Source organism: Podarcis raffonei, chromosome 12 (genome assembly GCF_027172205.1).
Source record: "Podarcis raffonei isolate rPodRaf1 chromosome 12, rPodRaf1.pri, whole genome shotgun sequence".
Taxonomy (NCBI): Eukaryota; Metazoa; Chordata; class Lepidosauria; order Squamata; family Lacertidae; genus Podarcis; species Podarcis raffonei.
The window spans coordinates 4918864-4944278 of record NC_070613.1 but is presented as its reverse complement, the minus strand read 5'-3'; the positions used below and the strand labels follow the sequence as shown (position 1 = coordinate 4944278).

The 25415-nt window shown below is 45.0% G+C and overlaps 1 protein-coding gene across 1 annotated transcript in view; it reads left to right on the top strand.

Moving 5' to 3' along the window:
- Positions 1–25415, top strand: part of PTH1R (parathyroid hormone 1 receptor) — a 144843-nt gene that overhangs the window by 98574 nt on the left and 20854 nt on the right. Inside the window, exons 3-7 of the mRNA XM_053409660.1 lie at positions 6505–6615; positions 7954–8072; positions 18912–19006; positions 20604–20790; positions 24379–24532. Coding sequence (XP_053265635.1) covers positions 6505–6615; positions 7954–8072; positions 18912–19006; positions 20604–20790; positions 24379–24532 — 666 coding nt within the window. The remainder of the gene's footprint in view (positions 1–6504; positions 6616–7953; positions 8073–18911; positions 19007–20603; positions 20791–24378; positions 24533–25415) is intronic.

Here is a 25415-nt window from a genome sequence, read left to right as displayed (position 1 = left end):
TGTAACCTCACTTCTCGCAGGGAGGGAACCACCTGAAGGCCCTCGGAGCTGGACCTCAGTGTCCAGGTTGAACAATGCGGGTGAAGATGCTCCTTCAGGTATACTGGACCAAGGCTGTTTAGGGCAGGGGTCAGCAAACATTTTCAGCAGGTGGCCGGTCCACTGTCCCTCAGACCCTGTGGGGGGGGGTCTGGACTATATTTTTGGGGGGAAATGAACGAATTCCTATGCCCCACAAATAACCCAGAGATACATTTTAAATAAAAGCACACATTCTACTCATGTAAAAACATGCTGGTTCACGAGGCGGATTTAGAAGGCGATTGGGCCAGATCCGGCCCCAGGCCTTGGTTTGCCTACCCATGCGTTAGCCTGATACACACGGGTGCTTTTTGCATGCTCTTTGAGGTGACATGGATGATAGGAGAAATGGTTTTGTTTTGCACTCATCAGCAACTTGGGAGAAGCAAGCATCTGAGAAAGCAAACCCCACCTCAGCGCGGTGGCAAGGACCATCAACATTTGCCTCAGGAATCTCATTCATCCAAACATCCCTTTCCCTTACAGCATGTCAAAGTGGGAAAGCGCGAAGGCTGCCAAGACCGCTGTACCCTGTGGGTAGGAGGAACTGGTCCCTCGGTGTTTGCCCAAGGCTGTTTGCAGCGATTCTGCTTCCCATCAGGGTCTCTCGGGGCAATTCTCCTGCCTCATTTCCAGGCAGCTGGGAGTTACGGCTGAGAAATGAAACCAAACAGGCCTCTTGCCACCATGCCCAAGCGCAGCATGTTTCCTTTGAACAGGGCATCCCGTGAGCAGACCGGATCTGGAACCAAATACCCCCAAATCCCTCGTGTAAAACAAAGACCTGAATGTGGGGCTGAGGCTGTGTCTGTTTTTCAGATGGGTAGGTCCTGTCCATCGCTAAACGTTCCTGCCATGCTTGACTGAAAGCGGAATTTCAGGGTGACTTCGGAAGTTCATAAATGGATGAAATATCCGAGGAATGTCAAAGTGCACAAACAAAGATATTTGTGCCACTAACATAAAAATGGTGATTTTGGGGAGGGATTTGGGGCCGACCTTAGCAAAAGATTGTTAAGAATAAGTGTTGGTGTATAAAGACTGAGATTTTTAAGTTAAAATAGGTTAATTAAATTGATGGGGGGAAGTTAGGAAAAGTATTTTAAGAATAAGTTTTGAAATATAAAGATTGAGGTTTAGAAGTTAAAATTGATTAAGTAAATTGAATTAGAGGAAACAAGGTAAAGTGGGGGGACGAAAATTGCTGAGCTAAAAATTGGAATTGGAATACAAGAAGGGCAGGTGTGGGGAAGTCAAGGAAATTGGGCACGGAATGTAATTAAGGTAAACTTTTTCAACTGTTGTTTTTTCTTTTTCTTTTCTTTCTTCTTTCTTTTTTTTCTTTTCTGTGATTCTTTTATATTTTTTGAAAATTTTAATAAACATACTTTTTTTAAAAAAAAACAAAGATATTTGATCGGGTTTGTGGAATTTCTCCAGGGTCACTTACTCTAGGAGCAAAACAGTTCCTCCTGGAAATATTCTGTGCACCTCTATGGGTTTTGCCAATATCAACACTTATCTTTCCTCACACTCTTTCCAGGCACAGGTCTCTGCGAAAACCTGCTCTTTAAAGCTGAAGCAGAACAAACAGCCATCTGGCTTTTCTGCAGATTTCTCTTTGCTCTAATTCAGCAGTAGAGAGCTGGTTTTCACAAGGAAAGCTCTGGAGCCCCCCCAAAAAAGTGGGGTGCTTGGACATGGAGCTTTAACGCATGGACCATGTATGGAAAACACAGAGGAAAAGATTAGCCCTGAATTGCTGCTGCCTTGACTGAAATTTCTTTTTTTTCCTTTTTTTTCAAAATTAAAACAAAACATATTATCCAGTAACATATCATTCTTATTTTTCCCCTCCCCCCACCCTCCCACACAAAACACACCCACCCCCCGACTTCCCTCAGTTCCAGTCTTTGATTTCTCTAAGACTGCTGTTTTCTGCATCTTACACAGTTGTATAGATCCTCAAACTATTTAGCTGATTATTATCAATAAAAAGTTTGTGAATGTTTATTCAAAGCCAGTTCGCTTTGTTGTGTCTTCAAATACTTTGTAAAGGGTTCCCATTCATCTTTAAAGTCACAGTTATCCTTGTCCCGTAGCTTGTATGTCAGTTTTGCCAGTTCTGCATAGTCCATCAATTTTTCTTGCCATGATTCTTTAGTTGGGGTTTCTTCAGTCTTCCATCCTTGTGCTATTAAAACTCTCGCGGCCGTTGTTGCATACATGAAGACGTTTTTCAGCGTTTTTGGCAGGTCTTTCCCTACAATCCCTAACAAAAATGCTTCAGGTTTTTTAACAAATGTTAAATGGAACATTTTCTTCAATTCGTTGTATATCATTTCCCAAGTTGTTGTTTTTTAATTACATTACAATACCACCACATATGGTAAAATGTCCCCTCCTTTTCCTTACACTTCCAACATGTATTTGAACTAGTTTTGTACATTTTCTCTAACTGCACTGGTGTCGTGTACCTTGACTGAAATTTCAAGATGAATTTAAAGATTCCTATTAGGGTAAACTCTCCAAGGAGTTTCAACGGAAGCAAAGAAGGGGACGGATTCTATGCCACTCTCTTGTGATCGTTTGGATAAGATCCATGTGCACCCACTGGCAACGGATGGTATAACAGGATGAATGGAAGGGCCTTTTTGTGTTGCTGCTATAATATCCAGAGAGCAGACCTAGGGAGCTACTCACCTTCTAAGCAAGATGTGTGAACTGCACCCAGGCTCACACATCTCGTGGCGGAAGAAATGGACAACTTTGATGTAGAAGAGCAGCGGCTGTTCCATACGATACGATACAATAATCTTTATTGTCATTGTCCCATACAGAACAACAAAATTGAAAAATCTACATAAAACATTCAAAACCCAGCAAGCCTGCTATCCCAATCTGGTTAACCCCCTAAAAACTCTGATACCCCATTTTTAAATACAATGTACTCCCATAGAGACGCCTTACACTACGTTTAAAACCAAAATCACATTTGGGCAGGAACTGTTTCTCAGGCGGCTAGTCCTAGTCTTTATAACCCTGGACCTTCTTCCAGAAGGCAGAAGCTGAAAGAGATCATTTCCGGGGTGCGCACTATCCTGCGCTATCTCTGCCGCTTTCTTATGGCACCTGGAAGCGTAGATTTGATCTAAGGTGGGAAGAGTGCACCCAATTATTCTCTCCGCAGTCTTTACAACCCTGGACAGCATTGTTTTTTCCCTGGCCGTGCAGCTCCCAAACCACACACAGAGATCATAAGTTAATACACTCTCAACAGTACAATGATAAAATGCCATCAACAGGTCCTTGGAGAGATTGTTTTCCCAGAGGATTCTCAGAAAATATAACCTCTGCTGTGCTCTCTTCATCAGGTCTTTGCTGTTTTCTCCCCAGCTTAGGTCATCTCTCAACTCCATTCCCAGAAATCGAAATACTGAGACCTGTTCCACACACTTCCCCTCAATAATAGGAAGGGATATGAGATACAATCTCCCACAACCAATCTGCCAAGAAGTCCACTCCACTTCCTTGTGGGGAGAAGTTGCGGTGGTCTGCGTGGACACCCACTCTCCTCCGGGGGCCAGGGACGAAGTCTCGCATTGCCCAGGGAACTCAGCCACGTCAGCGACCAGCCAGCCAATCCGCTGGCTGGTGGGGGCGTGGCCGGGACCATTTAAACTCGGGCGCAAGCCAGAGGGCTTCCTGCTGGTTTGCGTCTTCAATCTCCCTCCCTAATTTGCAGGTTTTATTCTTTGGCCTTGTTATGGACCGCGGTTGGTCGCCATTGAGGGGCCTGGTAGGAATTTTCCCACTTGGCAAATTGGCATGGGGCCATTTGGTTTTCGCCTTCCTCGTAGCAAACGTCACAGCTTTGTAAGGTTTTGCAGTTAGGCATAATAATAATAATAATAATAATAATAATAATAATAATAATAATTTACTTATACCCCGCCAATCTGGCTGGCTCCCCCCAGCCACTCTGGGCAGCTTCCAACAAAACACTAAAATACAATAACCTATTAAATATTAAAAGCTTCCCTAAACAGGGCTGCCTTTAGATGTCTTCTAAAAGTTTGGTAGTTATTTTTCTCTTTGACATCTGGTGGGAGGGCGTTCCACAGGGTAGGTGCTGCTACCAAGAAGGCCCTCTGCCTGGTTCCCTGTAACTTAGCTTCTCGCAGGGAGGGAACCGCCAGAAGGCCCTCAGAGCTGGACCTCAGTGTCCGGGCAGAACGATGGAGGTGGAGACGCTCCTACAGGTATACTGGACCGAGGCCATTTAGGCCTTTCAGGGTCAGCACCAACACTTTGAATTGTGCTTGGAAATGTACTGGGAACCAATGTAGGTCTTTCAAGACCAGTGTTATATGGTCTTGGTGGCCGTTCCCAGTCACCAGTCTAGCTGTCGCATTATGGATTAATTGTAGTTTCTGGATCACCTTCAAAGGTAGCCCCACGTAGAGCGCATTGCAGTAGTCCAAGCGGGAGATAACTAGAGCATGCACCACTCTGGCGAGACAGTCCGCAGGTAGGTAGGGTCTCAGCCTGCATACCAGATGGAGCTGTTAAACAGCTGCCCTGGACACCAGAATTGACCTGTGCCTCCATGGACAGCTGTGTTTGGCCTTATGATGGGGGAGGGGAGGTGCGGCCATCACCTGCCCCTCCAAGCTTAAGGGTATTCCGTTAAAGGAATCTGGGGGTGTGGATCTTGTCCGAAGCCCGGGGCGGGGCTAGGGCCATGACATGACCCTGCCGGGAACACCTGGGGGAGCTTGAGCTGGTCTGCATCGACAGGGCTCCCCCTTCCGGTGGTTTACCCTTACCAGATTCCTTGCGCAATGGTCAGGAGTCAGATATAGTTGGGTCCATTCAATGCCTAAGCCAATACCGCTCACATTCTGTAATCAATAAAGTTGTGACCAAAATTTGCCCAGTAACATTAACCCAATGTTTGTGTCCTGTGACTCTTATTCTTCAACAAGGGGGTGGTTGTGGGGTCTTGACACGCAAACGAAGCCATTCCACCAACAATGTTGAGAGATCAGCAACTTTTGATTCCTGATGCTGTAACAAGGGACGCGGGTGCCGCTGTGGGTTAAACCACTGAGCTTAGGGCTTGCCGATCGGAAGGTCGGCAGTTCGAATCCCCGCGATGGGGTGAGCTCCCGTCGCTCGGTTCCAGCTCCTGCCCACCTAGCAGTTCAAAAGCACGTCAAAGTGCCAGTAGATAAATAGGTACTGCTCCGGCGGGAAGGTAAACGGCATTTCCGTGCACTGCTCTGGTTCGCCAGAAGTGGCTTAGTCATGCTGGCCACGTGACCCAGAAGCTGTACGCCGGCTCCCTTTGCCAATAAAGCGAGATGAGTGCCGCAACCCCAGAATCATCCGCGACTGGACCTAATGGTCAGGGGTCCCTTTACCTTTACCTTTAATGCTGTAACAGCAATGTTTCTTACTTGCTGGTTTGCGAATCATGTTTTATAGATTGCAGCTGTTTTACAGGTGATTTACTAATTCTATTATATGGCGTATGTTGTACCAGGGACGTTCTGTTCTTGTCATTTCTTGTTTGTAAGCCACTTTGGAGCTCCTTTGAATGGAAAGGGGGCTAGAACAGGCACAGGCAAACTCGGCCCTCCAGATGTTTTGGGACTACAACTCCCATCGTCCCTAGCTAACAGGACCAGTGGTCAGGGATGATGGGAATTGGAGGGCCGAGTTTGCTTATGCCTGGCCTAGAATGTAGCAATTCTGCTAGTACAAGCTTTTCAACTTGGCTGGTGGAATAATCCTCTCTATTTCCTCCCACCACGCACTGTTCTGGGGTTCATTGGATCCCCCAATAGACAATTTTGAGGGCACACAAAGGGAGAGAATCCCATTGTACGGGCCAAAGTCCTTGTGCATGTGGCAATCCTGTCCCTACATCTTTCACCAGAATTGTGAAATTTCTCCTCCTAAGCTGGGCCGCTTTTCACAGACGATTCGTGGCTGTTTCCATTGCAGCCCTTCAACTATAGATTTATAGGTTATTGTTAAGTTGTGGGTGAACATATCAGATGACACAGCGATTCTTCAAACAGCTCTTGTTTATTCACAGGCCAGAACAGAACTGAACCGAAGGGTTCAGCCAGCCTGCTTATATAGAGCTCCACTAGAACGCAACAGTAATCATTTTCTGTAACTATCCAATCACTGAACGTCACTTTCAATCCCTTATTTGCATATGTGGACCTGAGTGAAAACTATCTACAGTATCCCCCTGCTGGCCCAGGGTGAGAACTTCAGTACATAACAATTGTATTTTAGTGTTTTGTTGGAAGCCGCCAAGAGTGGCTGGGGAAACCCAGCCAGATGGGCAGGGTATAAATAATAATTATTATATATTATTATTATTTCGTTGCTTTGCTTTCCCAGATGGGTTCTGCGTCCCTGAGTGGGACAACCTCATCTGCTGGCCCGAAGGTGCCCCGGGCAAGACAGTGGCCATGCCCTGCCCAGATTACATCTACGACTTCAACCATGAAGGTAAGACCATTGTTTGGCCCAGTTTGATCAGCTGAGCTCTTTCGGCAAGGAGGGCGGGCAGCGAGTGTGTAGCACGGCTCAACTTTGGGTCTCAGCAAACCTCTGGGTTTCTTCTCCTTAGATTTACCCCGGAACACCTCGAAGGGCTGGTGTTCCTGTTAGAAAGAGAGCACGATCTTTGCTCTCCAGTGTAGGGAAATGTTGCTATGAAGCATGGGTTGCAACATGCTTCAGACCCTGGGGAGCTGGTGTAACATCTTCCAGAGAGGTCCAGGCCCATCCTCACGCCTGCATTAGTCCAAAAGCTCAGTTCAGTTCACCTGCAAAGGGGAATCTAGCTAACTGGCACTTTCTGAAACCTAATGCCCAGCCCTTTTTGGCAGTCCATGGTGCTCCCAATTTGCAGTGCTGTTCTCCAGCCAAGCGATGTGTGCTAAAAATGTACCTGTGCACAAAAATGCATTTATTGGCGAAAAATAACATTCAGGGGAAACGGCTTTTTGCAGAAACCTGCCTGCAAAAATATGCAGAATAAGAGAAAGTTGTGCTAAAATGCTGAGGACGGTGTGCTAAAAATGTACCGTATTTTTCGCTCCATAAGATGCACCTAGTTTTTAGAGGGAGAATGCAAGGGAAAAAATATTCTTTAAAGGGAGCGCTGAGCAGAGCCTGTATGCGCTCCCTTTAAAGAGCCGCGTGGAGTGTGTGTGCAGCTCTTGGGTGCTTTTCCCTGAGGAGGGAGAAGGGACTGACGGGCAGCCCTTCTCCCTCCTCGGGGAAAAGCCCCCAAGAACCGCACACACGCTCCATGCAACTCTTTAAAGGGAGCACTGAGCAGAGCCTCCTGCCTGCATTTGCTCCATAAGACGCACACACATTTCCCCTTACTTTTTAGGAGGGGAAAAGTGCGTCTTATAGAGCGAAAAATACGGTATCTGTGCACAAAAATGCATTTATTAGCGAAAAACAACGTGCAGAAATACATTCAGGGGAAACGGCTTTTTGCAGAAACCTGCCTGCAAAAATATGTGGAATAAGAGAAATTTGTGCTAAAATGCTGAGGAGGGTATGCTAAAAATGTATCTGTGCACAAAAATGCATTTATTAGCGAAAAACAATGTACAGAAATACATTCCAGGGAAGTTGCTTTTTGCAAAAATAAGCAGGAATAAGAGAAATTTGCGCTAAGATGCTGAGGAGAGTGGGGAGAATCAGAAACAGAGAACAGAACTAAAGATGGGAAAGCCGAGAAATAGGGAGTAACGGAGATAAAGATTCGCCCATCCCGAACTGCTGCCTCGCCTCGCCTGAACTCTCGCTTCTTCTCTTCCTCGCTAGGCCATGCCTATCGACGGTGTGACTTGAACGGGAGCTGGGCTCTGGTGCCCAGCAACAACCGCACTTGGGCCAACTACAGCGAGTGCGCCAAGTTCCTCACCATCAACACCACGGAAAGGGTGAGCTGGTTTCGTTAACCCCACAAACAAACATTTCCATCAGGTGGGGTTGCCTGCATTGCTTATTGTTGTTGTTTAGTTGTTGAGTCGTGTCCGCCTCTTTGTGACCCCCTGGACCAGAGCACGCCAGGCACTCCTGTCTTCCACTGCCTCCCGCAGTTTGGTCAAACTCATACTGGCAGCTTCGAGAACACTGTCCCACCATCTTGTCCTCTGTCGTCCCCTTCTCCTTGTGCCCTCCATCTTTCCCAACATCAGGGTCTTTTCCAGGGAGTCTTCCCTTCTCAGGAGGTGGCCCAAGTATTGGAGCCTCAGCTTCAGGATCCGTCCTTCCAGTGAGCACTTAGGGCTGATTTCCTTCAGAATGGAGAGGTTTGATCTTCTTGCAGTCCATGGGAGTCTCAAGAGCATTGCTTAATCAGACCTTAAAATCCCGGGCCTGTCACATGCAGACCTCAGCTGCGGATCCAGTGCCGGATTTACGTATAAGCTAAACAAGCTATAGTTTACGGCCCCACTCTCTTGGGGGCCCCAAAAAAATGTAAAGGAAAAAACCAACCTGGATGTACATTTCCAAAATATAAGATAAAAAACAAATAAAATAAAACCGATATACAGCAACAGTGTTATTATTATTATTATTATTATTATTATTATTATTATTATTATTATTTATCATTTATACGCCGTCCATGTGGCTGGGATTCCCCAGCCAGTCTGGGCAGCTCCCAACAGAATAATAATAATAATAATAATGTGATAAAACTTCCTTAAACAGAGCTGCCTTCAGATGTCTTCAGAAAGTCATATAGAGACATTCCTTTATCTGTCATTGTGATTATTGAATAAACTAATTGCTAACACTTCCGGGGTGGCGCCATCGGGAAATGGCTGATTCCCTCTAACTTGGAGGGGACCGGCTCTGCGGAAATCGGGTCTGTACCGCTACGGCGCAGCGGGGGCCCTTTAAAAATCACAGGCGGGTGAAGCCTGTGACCGTGGGACTCGGCGGGCACCTTTTGCGCTCCCCCAATCGGCGAAGGAGTCCAGATTTGGGCTCCGGAGCGGAGCGGGGAAGTGGTGCTGTGCTGTGAGTCGTCTGCTTCTTCCGTGGAGTGAAGCCGCCTAGCCGTTGCCGGAGAGCGCTGCCTTCTTCCTGTAAATTTGGCACTAAAACAATGATCCGTGAGTAGGTCAATTTCGGAACTAAAGGAACTGTATAAAAAGATTTGGCACTGAATGCGGAAAGGCATAAACAGGAAGTCTGCCTTCCGTTCTAGTAAATGGACTAAAGCAATGAACTTGTAAGCGGAAACCTTTATGGACGTTCTTGAGGATTACAATCCGAACATCTAACAAAAGATTTTCCCCCTTTGATGCAGGGGAGGAGGGGGATAGGATTTGAACGGTATTTCCGTGCTGAAAGAGAGCGTAAGAACAGTTAAATCCCGCTGCTCGAATCCCTGAGACCGGCTCCTAGTGAACAGTAAAAAAGCCGTATTGGGAAACGTGCTGTTGCTGAAAGTACTTTCTCTTGTGACAGTTAACTCTGTGTCTGAGGATACAATTAAGATACAATATTACTGACTGATTTCTCCTGATCTCAAAGTATCAGGAAATAACTGGAAACAGAAACTGTTGTCCTTTTGAGACTGGGGGATGAAAGGGAAAAAGTAAGTTACTTTAAGATATTATTGACTGTTGCTGCTACTGTGTCCCCCTAGAGAAACTTTGAAATTCTTGCAATTGCAGCTGGACTAAGGGGAATTTTCCATTCCAAAACAAACTCTGACTCTGAGTGTGTGACCGGCCTTGATAGACTCTGACTCTGACTTTGAGTGCGTGACTGACCTTGACTTTTATCTGGAGGGTTATGGCAGATGGGAAAGACAACTTAGAGTCCCTACAAGCAACCAGGTCTGGCAGAGTACTTCGTACAGACGGTGGGCTCCAAAGGAGAGGTTCGACATCCGGCCTTGCTGGCTTACCAATAACAACCCCATTGGCACAATCTAAGCCTAAAGGTATGGCTGCTGAAGATGCCCTGACCCAGGCACTTAGTAAAATAAATGAATCTTTGGATAAAATAAGCAAACAAGTAGCCGAGGCATCGAGTAAAATTGACCAAAACACAACAAGTATTAATCAAAGCACTACAAGCATTAATAATTTGGGTCAGAAGGTGAACACTAATACTGAGACTATTCAGAAATTACTACAGGAATCAACTTTGATACGAAAGACAGCTGATGAGGCAAAAGAAATTGCAACCGCTACAGCCACCGTTGTAGAAGAGAAGATACCACCGATACACAAACAACTAGAAGACCACAGATCAATATTGTCTATGATCGAGTTGAGGGAGAAACAAGCAAATTTAAGGGTCAGAGCGGTTCCGGAATTGGAGAAAAATAATTTGATTGAATTTGCAGACTTTTGGAATCCAGATTTGGAGAAGGACAGCTTCAAGATACTGAGTGCTTTTAGACTTGGACAAGGAGGGAGAAAGAACAGAGTGAGAGACTGTTTGATCACCCTCCGATCAAAAGAGGAGAGAGACAAAATCTTGAGTCTGCATTTCCAGAAGACGTTGGTGATACATCAGTCAAGAGTGGAAATATTTAAGGATATTCCGAAACATCTTTTGGACCTTAGGTCCAACTACAGAGATTTGACTGCATTGCTGAGAAGTAACGGAATCTTTTTCAGGTGGGAATTCCCCCAAGGCCTGTCTTTTAGTTACAAAGGCAAGAAGATAAAAATAAGATCAGAGGACGACAAACTTAAATTTTGGAGACCACGGAGAAGACTTGCAGAAGAAAGCTGAAGGAGAGCTAAGCGCACTTGTAAGTGAAACTTTGGATATACCAGATCTACCTCCTGAATTAATAGACCACCTGAAGAAGGTGATACCACCAACAGAACAGGAACAGGCACTGGGTGCTGTTGGAGGAGAAGCATAGTAAATACATCATGGCTCTGCAACTATTAAGTTGGAATTGCAACGGTTTGAACTCCCCTCAGCGAAGGAGATCTGTGTTCCATTTATTAAAAAAGGAACAATTGGATCTGATTTGTTTACAAGAAACGCATATAACAAGGCTACATAGGAAATTATTGATTAATAAAAGACTTGGTCAGGAGTTTATTTCATCGGACAAGGTAAAAAAAAAAAAAGAGGAGTTGTGATTTATTCAAAAGAGAGACTACAACCGAAATTTACTTTTAAAGATGACCAAGGAAGATTTGTGGCAGTTGAAATTCAAATACAGGGAGAAAAAATTTTGATAGTAGGCATTTATGCACCAAATGAGGGGAAATCTGATTTTTTTACAAAGTTGCATGAGATCCTGATGGACTATTTGGATTACAATGTAATTTTGCTGGGAGACATGAATGGAGTGGTATCTACACATATGGACAAGGCACAAAGACAGGTAGTCACCAAGGATGGTAGACTACCGAAAACTTTTTTTGAGATGACAGACAACTTGGATTTAGTTGATATTTGGAGAACAAAGAACCCCTTGGCTAAGGAGGGAACCTTCTTTTCTGAAGCCAAAATGACATGGACTAGAATTGACCAAATATGGGTAACTAGAGAAATGGCACCAAAGATTAGAAAAGTGGAAATCTGCCCAAAAACCTGCTCCGACCATAACGCTGTCAAGATGGAAATGAAACTAATACCAACTGGTTCCTTCAGATGGAGGATGAATGACACCTTATTTAGAGATGAAGAAGTGTTAAAGAAGGCCCAAAAAACCTTGAGAGACTACTTTGAGATAAATATGAATACTAACGTGGAAAAAAGAGTAATCTGGGATGCTAGCAAGGCTGTTATGAGAGGGTTCTTGATACAACAGAACGCACTAAAAAAGAGAATCAAGAATGAGAAGAAGGATAAAATTTTGGAGAAAATAAAGGAAGGTGGAAAAAATTGAGAGCAAAACCCAAGTCGCAGGAGATTCTGAGAGAAATAAAGTTATATCAAGTACAATTGATGAAAATGATGAATCAAGAGATTGAATGGAAAATTAAACAAATGAGACAAAAGACATTTGAGTCGGCTAATAAATGTGGGAAACTGTTGGCTTGGCAAATGAAAAAAAGACAAAAACTAAATACAATCACTAACTTAGAAGTGGAAGGAAGGAACATACAGAACCCAGCTGAGATCAGAAATTGCTTCCAGAGGTATTTCAAACAACTATATACAAAAGCTGCGCTGAGCTCAGCGCGCCCAGGCTTCAGCATGCAAGCAACTCTCCGCAATCCGTGGGAGCCCGGCGCAGGCTCCCACGGATTGCGGAGAGCTGCGCGAAGCCTGGAGAGGAAGAGGGGTCGGTGTGCACCGACCCCTCTCACTCTCCAGGCTTCACTGAAAGCCTGCATTCACCCCATAGGACGCACATACAATTCCCCTTCATCTTTGGAGGGGAAAAAGTGCGTCCTATAGGGGGAATAATACGGTAGGTATCTGGCGGGAATGTAAACGGCGTTTCCGTGCACTCCTCTGGTTTGCCAGAAGCGGCTTAGTCATGCTGGCCACATGATCCGGAAGCTGTACGCTGGCTCCCTCGGCCAATAAAGCAAGATGAGCGCCGCAACCCCAGAGTCAGTCACAACTGGACCTAATGGTCAGGGGACCCTTTACCTTTACCTTTAAGAATGCTTTAACCACTACTATTATCATATAGTGGAACCTCGGGTTGCAGATGTAATCCATGACAGAGGCAGGTCCGCAACCTGCAGCGTTCGCATCCTGAAGCGCCGCGTCTGCGCCGGTGCGATTTGGCGCTTCTGTGCATGCGCAAAGCATGCTTTAGCGCTTCTGCGCATGTGTGAGCGGCGAAACCCGGAAGTAACCCGTTCTGGTACTTCTGGTTTTCCTGTGGTCCGCAACCCAAAAACACGTAACCTGAAGCGTCCGTAACATGAGGTGTGACTATATATTTATTTATACCTCGTCATCTTCCCTGACAGGGACTCCAGGCAGCTTACAGATAAAACAGAAACAGCTAAAAACATAGCAGTGAAGGAGGTGAGGACAGGTGCCCCACCTAGCCTGAAGTCACCTTGGGCCTCAAACTGTCCAAAATTCCCTTTCTCTCTTCTGAAAATCCAAAACAGCTTTTCTCTGCTCTTCTCTGCTTTTCTCACAAGATGCTGTTGCATAGGCAAACCGTTACTTTTATCAGTACGAGAAGGCTTCAAAAAGCTAATGAATAGGTTCTATCAAAGCAAGCCTGAGAACTGACTCTTATCTCACTCTAGTTACAACACATCTTGGACACGCTGAACCGCAAGGCTCCTCGACCCCCTTGGCTTCTCACACCCTTTCCTGGGAAGGGCACAAGAGTCCAAAAGAGTCCCAAAACAGGAGCTTTCTGTTCATGCTCAGGGGAACTCATGTGGGCAGGACTTTTGAGGAGGAGGAGAAAGGGGAGGGAACTGAAGGGGAATATATACTCTGTGCAAATGGCTGTGAACTCGTGCTTGTTTTGTGAATCTATCACACTTGCTCCTTCTGCCACCCCGGATGGTAGAAATAAAGCTTTTTCTCTGAAACTATTACTTGAGTGTCTGTTGACTCCCATTTCCCCATCCCGGGCGCAAAGCTCTTCTCACCCGAGGCTACAAAGGCTACAGCAGGGCAGAACAATCATTAAAAAGCAATGAAACATTGGTAATCCCTCTCCGCAAGGAACTCTGGGAATTGTTGCTCTTTGAGGGGCTTTCCACAAACTACAGCTCCCAGAATTCTTTGGGGCAAGCCAAGACTGTTTCAAGCTGTGTCATCGAGCTTTAAATATGTGGTCCATGAATGTGGCCTTTCAGGGAGCAAGGAGCAACAGGCTGGTGCAGCCGAGATACCTGACTTCCCGGTGGGAACCCTGCGCATGGGGGGGGGAAAAAGGCGTCCATGCCCACCGGCTGAATTCAACCGCGGCTATTGCCTCTCGTGTTTATTTAGCTTCTGAATAGATTAAGTTTGGCAAGCCCACATTTCCAGCGGTGAATACGGCCAGGAAAACATTCCCAGGTCCTGGGGATTCTGATGTAATAGGGCTGAGGTTTGCATTCTGGAGCTGCTCTCTCCAAAGGCAGATCGAAAACCAGAGATGTCATTTCAAAAGCTCTCTGGTTTCGCCTGCCTTACTGAAACTTGCAAGGGGAAAGGGATGAGGGTTTTCTGCAGCGAGGAGAGGGAAAAGGCATTGCTGTCAACTGTCCCTTATTTGGCGGGAAAGTCCCTTATCTGAGCGCTGTGTCCCGCTGCTGTCCCTTATTGATGATGTCCCTTAAATTTCCCGGGTTATAAAGGAAGCAGCTCTTCTCCCTCCCTCCCTGCCGGCCAGGGAGGAGGGAGGCTCCAGCTGTGTTGCTTGGCTGCGTTGCTCTCCCAATAAGGAGTCTAAGAACGACTGGGGGGTGGAGCTTGCATGCCTTGTGCTGATCAAATCGGCCGCGTTGCCTGGGGACTCGCCTTTGCTCAGCGCTTCCCAGCGGAGAGGTGACGGGGTTTTCCTTGCTGCATCCCCTTTGCTGGGAACCACCGCTTGAGGCTTCGTTTGGCTGCTGGCTGGGCTTTCTGCCTTTGGCTCGGAGGGGCTCAGAAGTTGAACATACTTGTGCCCGGAAAATCCCTTATTTTGGCTGCTGGTCCTTTATTTTCGAGGCTGCTGGTCCCTTATTTTCAAATCTGTAAGTTGACAGCTATGGAAAAGGTCTCACAAAGGGTGGAAAGATCTAGGCTGAAGATCAGCCACGGGTTTTCTGAATGTCCTATTGGAGAAAGGGGTGCCATCGTTTGCTCATTTCTTTAAGGGATTTATATACTTTTTTATGAATAAATATGTAAAACCAATAAAAACCATTTATGGGGGAAAATAAAAAATATATTTACAGGCCCCCAGTTCATAAAATCTCAAAGCATTCCCCAACATAAAAGCATGCAACAAAAACCAGAAAAAGCAATAAGATGAGAGTTTAAACCTGTTTTCAGTCTATCAGAATGTTAAATTTTTTTTTAATTAATTTTAGAAAAACTTTATTAATTTTCACACATAGACAAATATACATAACATATAATACAAAAGGCGATACAAATGAATAAAAGCAATAAAGTAAGAAAAGTTAGAAAAACAAACATAAACAAATACAATATATTACACTTACATAACAAATTAAAATATGTAACTTCCAATAATTCTCATTATACTACTTATGTTATCTCTTTTCCTTGCACAGATTGATATTATTTTATTGTGTATATAGCTATATAATCCATTATTACATTTTGAATAATTCTTGGTTATCAGTATCACTCTATTTCTGCAAGTATCTTATTGTTCGTACAGTACATTTTCAATTAAATTATTATTTCTAATTTTTTTAATTAATCACAACTTTTTCTGAAAGTTCTTTTCTCATAATAATAATAATAATAATAAATTTTATTTATATCCCGCCCTCCCCAGCCGAAGCCGGGCTCAGGGCGGCTAACAACAATCAAATAATCAAACAATCAAATAAACCAACATTCTAAAAATATTTCATTATAAAAATTAATTAAAATCAAGTTAATGGCAGCCATTAAGCAAAACTCTGTGCAGGTTGCTCGAGGAGGGAGTCAGGCTGCGCCCTGACCAAAGGCCTGGTGGAACAACTCTGTCTTGCAGGCCCTGCGGAAAGATGTCAAGTCCCGCAGGGCCCTAGTCTCTTCTGACAGAGCGTTCCACCAGATTGGAGCCGCAGCCGAGAAGGCCCTGGCTCTAGTTGAGGCCAGCCTAACCTCTCTGAGGCCTGGGACCTTCAGGATGTTTTTATTTGCAGACCGTAGGTTTCTTTGTGGGGCATACCAGGAGAGGCGGTCCCGTAGGTACGAGGGTCCTAGGCCGTATAGGGCTTTAAAGGTTAAAACCAGCACCTTAAACCTGATCCTGTACTCCACCGGGAGCCAGTGCAGCTGATATAGCACCGGATGAATGTGGTCTCGCAGCGAAGACCCCATAAGGAGTCTCGCCGCGGCATTCTGCACCCGCTGGAGTTTCTGGGTCAGTCTCAAGGGCAGCCCCACGTAGAGCGAGTTACAATAATCCAGTCTGGAGGTGACCGTCGCATGGATCACAGTGGCTAGGTCAGGGCGAGAGAGATAAGTATAGACATTATGAACTAAATCAATTCATATAGTGTGTTGGAAGCCGCCCAGAGTGACTGGGGCAAGCCAGTCAGATGTGCAGGGTACACAAAAAACAATAATAATAATAATAATAATAATAATAATAATAATAATAATAATAAATAAATAAATAAATGAAACCAGATTTCACTTAACTGTTGTGGGAAGATGTATCCTTAACTGCCTGCATTGGTCTGGCAGAAAAAGAAAAGTTTTCAGCAGGCGTTTTTGAAAAGCTGGCCCACTGAATCTCTAGTGGCAGAGAGTTCCACAGGACTTGGCTGATGACATGAAAGGCTCGGTTGTCAAATGAGCCTCGCCAATTCAAGGAATGACCAGCGATGCACCTTCAGATAATCTCTGTGATCAAGCTGGGATAGAAGGGTTCAGGCGAGCCCTGATATAACCTGGACCTAAGTTTTTCAGGACTCTGTAAATTAATATGTTGAGCCCCACAAAGAGTTTATTGCAGTAATCCAACCTTGGGGTCACCAATGCATTGATTGCCATGCTCAGGCTACCCCTGTCCCTGTTATGTGGCACGGTTCAGGGCAAAGCCTGCCCAAGCTGAGTTAAGTCTCCAGACAATCTGCCGTATTTTTCGTTCTATAAGAAGCACCAGACCACAAGACGCACCTAGTTTTTGAAGGAGGAAAACAAGAAAAATAATATTCTGAATCTCAGAAGCCAGAACAGCAAGAGGGATCGCTGTGCAGTGAAAGCAGCAATCCCTCTTGCTGTTCTGGCTTCTGGGATAGCTGTGCAGCCTGCATTCGCTCCATAAGACGCACACACATTTCCCCATACTTTTTAGGAGGGAAAAAGTGAGTCTTATAGAGCAAAAAATACGGTATTCATTGAGCATACATCTTTCATTACAGTGGTACCTTGGTTCTCGAACTTAATCCGTTCCAGAAGTCCATTCCAAAACCAAAGCGTTCCAAAACCAAAGCATGCTTTCCCATAGAAAGCAATGCGAAATGGATTAATCCATTCCACACTTTTAAAAACAACCCCTAAAACAGCAATTTAACATGAATTGTGCTATCTAACGAGACCATTGCTCCATAAAATGAAAGCAATAATCATTGCACTGTACTATCAAATAAATAAGACAGTATTGTAGATTATAAAAATTAAAATTAATCTTTTTTTCTTACCTGCACTGATGATAGTCATTGTTTGGATGGGGGGGCTTTTATCCATTTCCACAGTCACACAATCAATCAGTAGCTGAACTGGGTTCTACACAGTCACAAAAACAAATTAACCGAAAAAGCCACAAAAACGCAAAATGAATAACAAAAACAAAAGTGCCAAACTTAATCCATTCCGGAAGTCCGTTTGACTTCCGAAATGTTTGAAAACCAAGGCGCAGCTTCTGATTGGTGCAGGCAACGCAGAAACCATAGCCGACAGCTGCATCGGACGTTCGGCTTCCGAAAAACGTTCAAAAACCGAAACGCTTCTTCCGGGTTTTCGGTATTTGAAAACCCAGGCGTTGGAGTACCAAGGCGTTTGAGAACCAAGTACCCCTGTCTTTTCCTGAAGCTTATCAACAGAGCGTAGATTATACTTATGGAGCATTTGCTCTGATTTGCTTGCAGAGAAGTTGTGCAACAATGAGGATTCATCTTGCATTCTCCCCAATTGGCTTCCGTGGTGTTTACACTTTCCCCCTGTTCATCATTTATTCATCCCACATTTTTCAATGCATCTCCCTGTCACATCCCTAACCGCAAAAAGCCCACTGTTGTCCTTCAAATGGGTACCCCGGGCTGGAGCGGCAGACAGCTTTAATCCACGTTAATTGCACCAGCCTAAAGAGCCTTGAAACCCTTTCTGCAAAATACTCGACAGCCCAGAGGCAGTCTTTCAAGCAGCATTAAAACAATAGAAACCTACTTTTAAATACATCTCTCTCTCTCTCTCCACATAATTGATCTCAGCTGCTTCGGGAGACAATAACTGCAAAGTGGAATAAAAAGATCGGAAGTAAAGCAATCCAGTTACAAAACCGAAAATGGCAGCAGGTCAAAGCCCACTTTTAGTAATGGGGAAGAAACATGTTTTCAACGTTGGTTTCACCTGTGGCGAAAGTGGGACCTTGCATAATTCCTTTGGCGGAGAGTTCCAGAGATATAGGGCCACCACTGAATAGGCCTTGTCTCTTGTGTCTGCTTCTTTCTAAAAACCTGTTTGATCAAATTGTTGTTGTTGTTGTTTAGTCATGTCCAACTCTTCATGACCCCCTGGACCAGAGCACACCAGGCACTCCTGTCTTCCACTGCCTCCCGCAGTTGGGTCAAACTCATGCTGGTAGCTTTGAGAACACTGTCCAACCATGTCGTCCCCTGTCGTCCCCTTCTCCTTGTGCCCTCCATCTTCCCCAACATCAGGCTCTTTTCCAGGGAGTCTTCTCTTCTCATGAGGTGGCCAAAGGATTGGAGCCTCAGCTTCAGGATCTGTCCTCCCAGTGAGCACTCAGGGCTGATTTCCTTCAGAATGGAGAGGTTTGATCTTCTTGCACCAATGGTCTGACTCCGTATAAAACAGCTCCCTGTGCTCCTTCACAGAGAAATAAAATTAACGACAGTTTCTCAATGCAATTCCCTTAACGTTCTCTTTCTCCCCTTACTTTGTGTTTGCTTCAGGAAGTCTTCGATCGCCTCTATTTGATTTATACTGTCGGCTATTCCATCTCGCTGGGGTCCCTAACCATTGCTGTCCTTATCCTAGGATACTTCAGGTAAGTAGCTGCAACTTCTTGTCTGCACTGCCATATGCAGTGTGTGCAACCAAACAATTAAATCCCTGTGTTGCAAACAATTATCAGTGATCTCCAAGGCAACATGAGGACCACGTACAGCAATGCAATATCAGTATAAACTCTTTATATAATCTATGCGGAACATTGAACAATATGAAAAACCCAATAAACATCTCATAAATCTCTGAAAGTAAGTCTTATAAGTCTCTGAAAGTCTTTGTAGACTATGCAAGTCTCTGAAAGAAGCAATGGGTCAGATTTTGATGAAAACAAGCCGTAAAGCTTTGTTTTATGACGCCCAACGCTGCCGAAGTGGTTCGCAAACAGACGTAGTGAACAGCGATTCCAGATATACCCACTGTTTCGTAGAATTCTTCTTCAGCGCAGCAGAAGGATACAGAAATGCTTCATCAACCCATCTATATGTTGAATGGAATTGTATAACAACAACAACCACAATCTTTATTACTGTCCAGAGACCCAACAAATCATTACAAAGCAATACACAATTCATGCAGCCTAGCTCCAGTTTAAACAAGCATTTTGTTCAGAATATAGGGATCATTGGTTCTTGTAACCACCGATAAAAACTTTGCCACTGCTAATGTTCTAGCGTTTGTCCGGTCTTCCAATAGGAACCTGACATAGTGAGCCTCTGATTTTCCTGGGAAAGGTACCAGCTAGGGTAATATCAGTTCAGTCCTGGCTTGCTCATATTTTGCACAGCGCAACAAAATATGTTTTATGGAATCGATGTCTTGAGCACATGAGCAGAGTCTGTCCTGGTAGGGAACTCCTCTCAACCTACCATCCAACACTGCGGAAGGAAAGACGTTTGGTCTGGCTATGGTGAATAACCTTCGATAATTTGGTACTGTCAGGTTTTTAATATAAGCATCCTCACAGCTGTCGTCGCATACATAAATAGTCTTTTCTGCTCTTTTGGTATCTCTTCACCTGTAATTAGGGACGCGGGTGGCGCTGTGGGTAAAAGCCTCAGCGCCTGGGGCTTGCCGATCGAAAGGTCAGCGGTTCGAATCCCCGCGGCGGGGTGCGCTCCCGTTGTTCGGTCCCAGCGCCTGCCAACCTAGCAGTTCGAAAGCACCCCCGGGTGCAAGTAGATAAATAGGGACCGCTTACTAGCAGGAAGGTAAACGGCGTTTCCGTGTGCGACTCTGGCTCGCCAGAGCAGCGATGTCACGCTGGCCACGTGACCCGGAAGTGTCTCCGGACAGCGCTGGCTCCCGGCCTATAGATTGAGATGAGCGCACAACCCTAGAGTCTGTCAAGACTGGCCCATACGGGCAGGGGTACCTTTACCTTTAGCACCTATAATTCCTATTAAAAAGGCTTCTGGTTTTGTCACAAAAGTTACCTTAAACATTTTTTCCGTTATATATCGTTTCCTAGAATGCTTTTGTTATCTTGCACTTCCGCCACATATGGTAGAAAGTGCCTTCCTTTTCTTTACATTTCCAGCATATATTTGTAGCAGTTCTGTACATTGTTGCTAACCTAAGAGATGGTCCTTCTCCCCACAACTCATCCCTCTTCTGCCTTCTGTTTCCCACGTCAGGCGCTTGCACTGCACAAGGAATTACATCCACATGCACCTGTTTGTCTCCTACATGCTGCGAGCCATCAGCATCTTCGTGAAGGACGCCGTCCTGTACTCCGGCTCGGCACTGGAGGAGATGGAGCGGATCTCGGAAGAGGACTTCAAGTCCATCACAGAGGCACCTCCAGCAGACAAGTCCCAGTTGGTGAGTATGAGCCCCGGGGCAGCAGCAACCCCCGATACAACACCTCTACTGGATTCGACAATTAAAGCGGGTGGGTTAGAAAACTGGCGGGCATCACAAAATCCCAGAAGAGGAGGGGAGAGACTCCATCAGGTGGTTAGATTGGTCTCAACTAGGGCCAGGGCCTTTTCAGTACTGGCCCCGACTTGGTGGAACGCTCTGCCACAAGAGACCAGGGCCCTGCGGGACTTGACATCTTTCCGCAGGGCCTGCAAGACAGAGCTGTTCCGCCTGGCCTTTGGTTTGGACTCAGTCTGATGCTTATGTTTTCCCTCCCCTTGTGGTCTTGATCTATGGGCTAATTTTAAAATGAGGCTGAATTTTAAATTGCATTTTAACCAGTATTTTAAATTGGGGTTTGTTTTTCCCCCTATTACGATTTTACTGTAATTTTACTGGTGTTAGCCACCCTGATCCCGGCTCTGGCTGGGGAGGGCTGGGTATAAATAAAAATTTTATTATTATTATTATTATTATTATTATTATTATTATTATTATTATACTCTGATAATGGTTGAATGTTACTTTTTGATGTAGGTTGCTTATTTTAAAGTTTTGTATTATTATCACATTTTTGTATTGCATTAGATTGTTGTGAGATGTACATTTTTTGTTTCTTCAGCTTGTAAACCGCCTTGAGTATTGTAAAATAGAAAGACGGTATACAAATAAAAAAATGATGATGATGACCATAAGAGCATCAGAAGAGGCGGTTGCGTCCGTCCAGTGGCGCACATAATCCAGAATCCTGTCCTCTTTTTTATTACTACTTGATTTTATAATTAACATTTACATTCAAATAGAAAACATATGCCTGTTGTCAAAGACACCTGCTTCTTGGGAGAAAAGCAATGACAAGCCTAGACAGCATCTTAAAAAGCAGAGACATCACCTTGCCGACAAAGGTCCATATAGTTCAAGCTATCCCCTTAGGGATCTGGTTGATCACAGTGACAACAGGATGCTGGAATCTTCCATGCTTATACAGGTGAAACTCGGGAAATTAGAATATCATGGAAAAGTTCATTTATTTCAGTAATTCAGCTTAAAAGGTGAAACTAATATATGAGATAGACTCATGACATGCAAAGCGAGTTATGTCAAGCCTTTATTTGTGATAATTGTGATGATCATGGCGTACAGCTGATGAAAACCCCAAATTAACCTCAGAATATTCTAATCTCAGAAAATTAGAATATTAAATGAAATCAGCAAAACAAGGATTGCAAATAGACCAATATTGGACCTCTGAGAAGTAGAAGCATGCATATGTACTCAGTGCTTGGTTTGGGCCCCTTTGGCATCAATAACTGCCTCAGTGTGGCGTGGCATGGATGCTATCAGCCTGTGGCACTGCTGAGGTGTTATGGAAGACCAGGAAGCTTCAATAGCAGCCTTCAGCTCTTCTGCATTGCTCGGTCTCAAGTCTCTCATCTTTCTCTTGGCAATGCCCCATAGATTCTCTATGGGGTTCAGGTCAGGCGAGTTTGCTGGCCAATCAAGCACAGTAATCCCATGAGCACTGAACCAGGTTTTGGTACTTTTGGCAGTGTGGGCAGGTGCCAAAGTCCTGCTGGATAATGAAGTCAGCATTCCCATAAAGCCCGTCTGTGGAAGGAAGCATGAAGTGCTCCAAAATCTCCTGGTAGACGGTTGCGTTGACCCTGGACTTAATGAAGCACAGTGGACCAACACCAGCTGATGACATGGCTCCCCAAATCTCTTTTCTGATGAGAGCAGCTTTTGCATCTCCTTTGGAAACCAAGGACCCAGAGTTTGGAGGAAGAATTGGGAGGCACGCAATGCCAGCTGCTTAGAGTCCAGTGTGAAGTTGAATTACTGAAATAAATGAACTTTCCCACAATGTTCTAATTTTCTGAGTTTCACCTGTATTCCCAGTGGTTAATATCACTTAGCCACTAGATGGCACCGCTCCCCATTCCAGAACACACACACACACACACACACACACACACACACACACACACAGTCTATCTCTCTCTCTCTCTCTTTTAAATCAAGCCCCAAAATCCTTTCTCTGCTTCCCTCATTCTTCACTCATTTAATCCAAGGATCTATGTCTGGTGACATGTTATGAAATCTAACTGCTGCTCGCTCACTCCCCAAGGGCGAGTGTCTTTGCAATCAAACATGCCACTGACAATGTTAAAAATGAAACCCAAACCGTCTGCAACAATTCCAGTCGGCCTTGACTGTGGACGTAAGAGCCCTGCAGCTGGGACAGGCCAAAGGTGTCTAGGCCAGCATCCTGTTCCCACATGTCTCTTCTGGGAAGCCAGCTGGTCTTCAGAGCCGCTGCTTTCTCCAACTGTGGCCACAACACTTCCTTCTTCTTCTTCTTCTTTGGCTATCCCTCGTAGCCAAGTAAGATTGTCTTCCATAAACACTGTTTTAACAATGAGTCCGTAAGTGACTGTGGAGGCCAATTCTGGATCCACGCATCCTTCCACAGTGGGGGCATTGGTTTCCGGGCTGGAGTTGATCACAGTGAGGGTTTGCCAAGCGTTCCTTCCTCTTAGCACGTTTCTCCCTTGCGTCCTGAGTTCGAGTGTCTTCAAAGCCCATGACACCTTTGGTAAAGGCTGTTCTCCAACTGGAGCACTCACAAGCCAGTATTTCCCAGTTGTCACTGTATATACTACAATTTTATTTTATTTTTAGAATTGCCTTCAGACAACAGCATAGCCATCGTGGCTAGTAGCCGTCAATAGCCCTCTCTTTCATGAATTTGTCTCTCTTGAAGCCATCCAAGTTGGTGAACATCAGTGCCTCCTGTAAGAGGCACGTAGTTTAGCTATGTGCTTTGTCAGGGTGGCGCTGTGGTCTAAACCACGGAGCCTCTTGGGCTTGCTGATCAGAAGGTCGGCAGTTCAAATCTCCACAACGGAGTGGGCTCCTGTTGCTCGGTCCCAGCTCCTGCCAACCTAGCAGTTCGAAAGCACGTCAAAGTGCAAGTAGATAAATAAGTATCACTGTGGCGGGAAGGTAAACAGTGTTTCCATGTCTGGTAACCCTATCTTAGCGGGTGGGTGGGGGGTAGTGGGGATGAACAGCAGATTCCTCAACGGTCTTGGTGACGATGCCAGTGGTGAGGTCTTATCGAACCCAACTCTGTATAGAATAACAGTATAATGCACACCGAATGTCCCACGGCAATTTGCATTATGACTCAAAATAATATCGGCACAAAGCATAGACGTACAGTCGCAAGGAACTTGAAAAAATATGTACACGGTCTTGCAATTTGCTATTCAATAAAACCGAGATTGAGAGTTTAGATAAGGACTGTGTACACAAAGGACTCTAGCCAGCAATGAGACGTCCATTTAAGGTCTTCGTTTCATATGCCTTCTTCAGGTTGGTCCATATATATTATAAATGTCAAGTTCGTGCTCATAATTGGACTCAGCTCCTAGTATAATGTTGGTGGTGAGGTTGGGTCTTGCCAAGAAGATTGTGGCCATTCTAAGTGCTCTGCTATATTAACCCCCTTTCTCTCCTCCTTTCCCTTTCTCTCATCTCTCTCAGGTGGGTTGCAAGGTAGCAGTGACCTTGTTCCTTTACTTCCTGGCCACCAACTACTACTGGATCCTGGTGGAAGGGCTCTACCTTCACAGCCTCATCTTCATGGCCTTCTTCTCGGAGAAGAAGTACCTTTGGGGATTCACGTTATTTGGCTGGGGTGAGTCTTGCCTCCCGTTGGCCTTACTCAACTGCTCAGAGTTTCCCGGGTGGTTTGAGAGATTACCTGGTTAAGGAGATAGATGGGGCATGTTTGTGTAGTGATGTGGATATGAGAAAATGGACTTTTAGTAACGTCGGGAAATGATTTGAGAAAAAGAAATTGGTAGTTCTTTTCCCTAGGAGAGGACAGCAGATGATCCCTGGGTTTGGATTTTCCTGTTGGATTAATTTAGATGAGTAAGAGATGATATTTTGTTTGGTAATTATCCTTCCTCTTTTCACTTGTGTGAGAATGCAGATACCTATTCAGGTTTAAGGTGCTGGTTTTAACCTTTAAAGCCCTATACGGCCTAGGACCCTCGTACCTACGGGACCGCCTCTCCTGGTATGTGCCACAGAGGAACTTACAGTCTTCAAACAAAAACATCTTGAAGGTCCCAGGCCTCAGAGAGATTAGGCTGGCCTCAACTAGAGCCAGGGCTTTTTCGGCTGTGGCTCTGATCTGGTGGAACGCTCCGTCACAAGAGACGAGGGCCCTGCGGGACTTGACATCTTTCCGCAGGGCCTGCAAGACAGAGCTGTTCCACCAGGCCTTTGGTCAGGGAACAGCCTGACTCCCTCCTTTGGCAATCTTCACAGAACTCTAGCCCAATGGTTGCCATTAATTTGATTCTGAATTGATTTTAGAATGAATGATTTTAGAATGTTGTACTATTTTATTGTTGTTAGCCTCCCTGAGCCCAGCTTCGGCTGGGGAGGGCGGGATATAAATAAAATTTATTATTATTATTATTATTATTATTATTATTATTATTATTATTATTGTCAGGGGCTCAGGAGCAGAAGCACAGGGGAGAGAGGAAATGGAGAGCGAAGGGGAA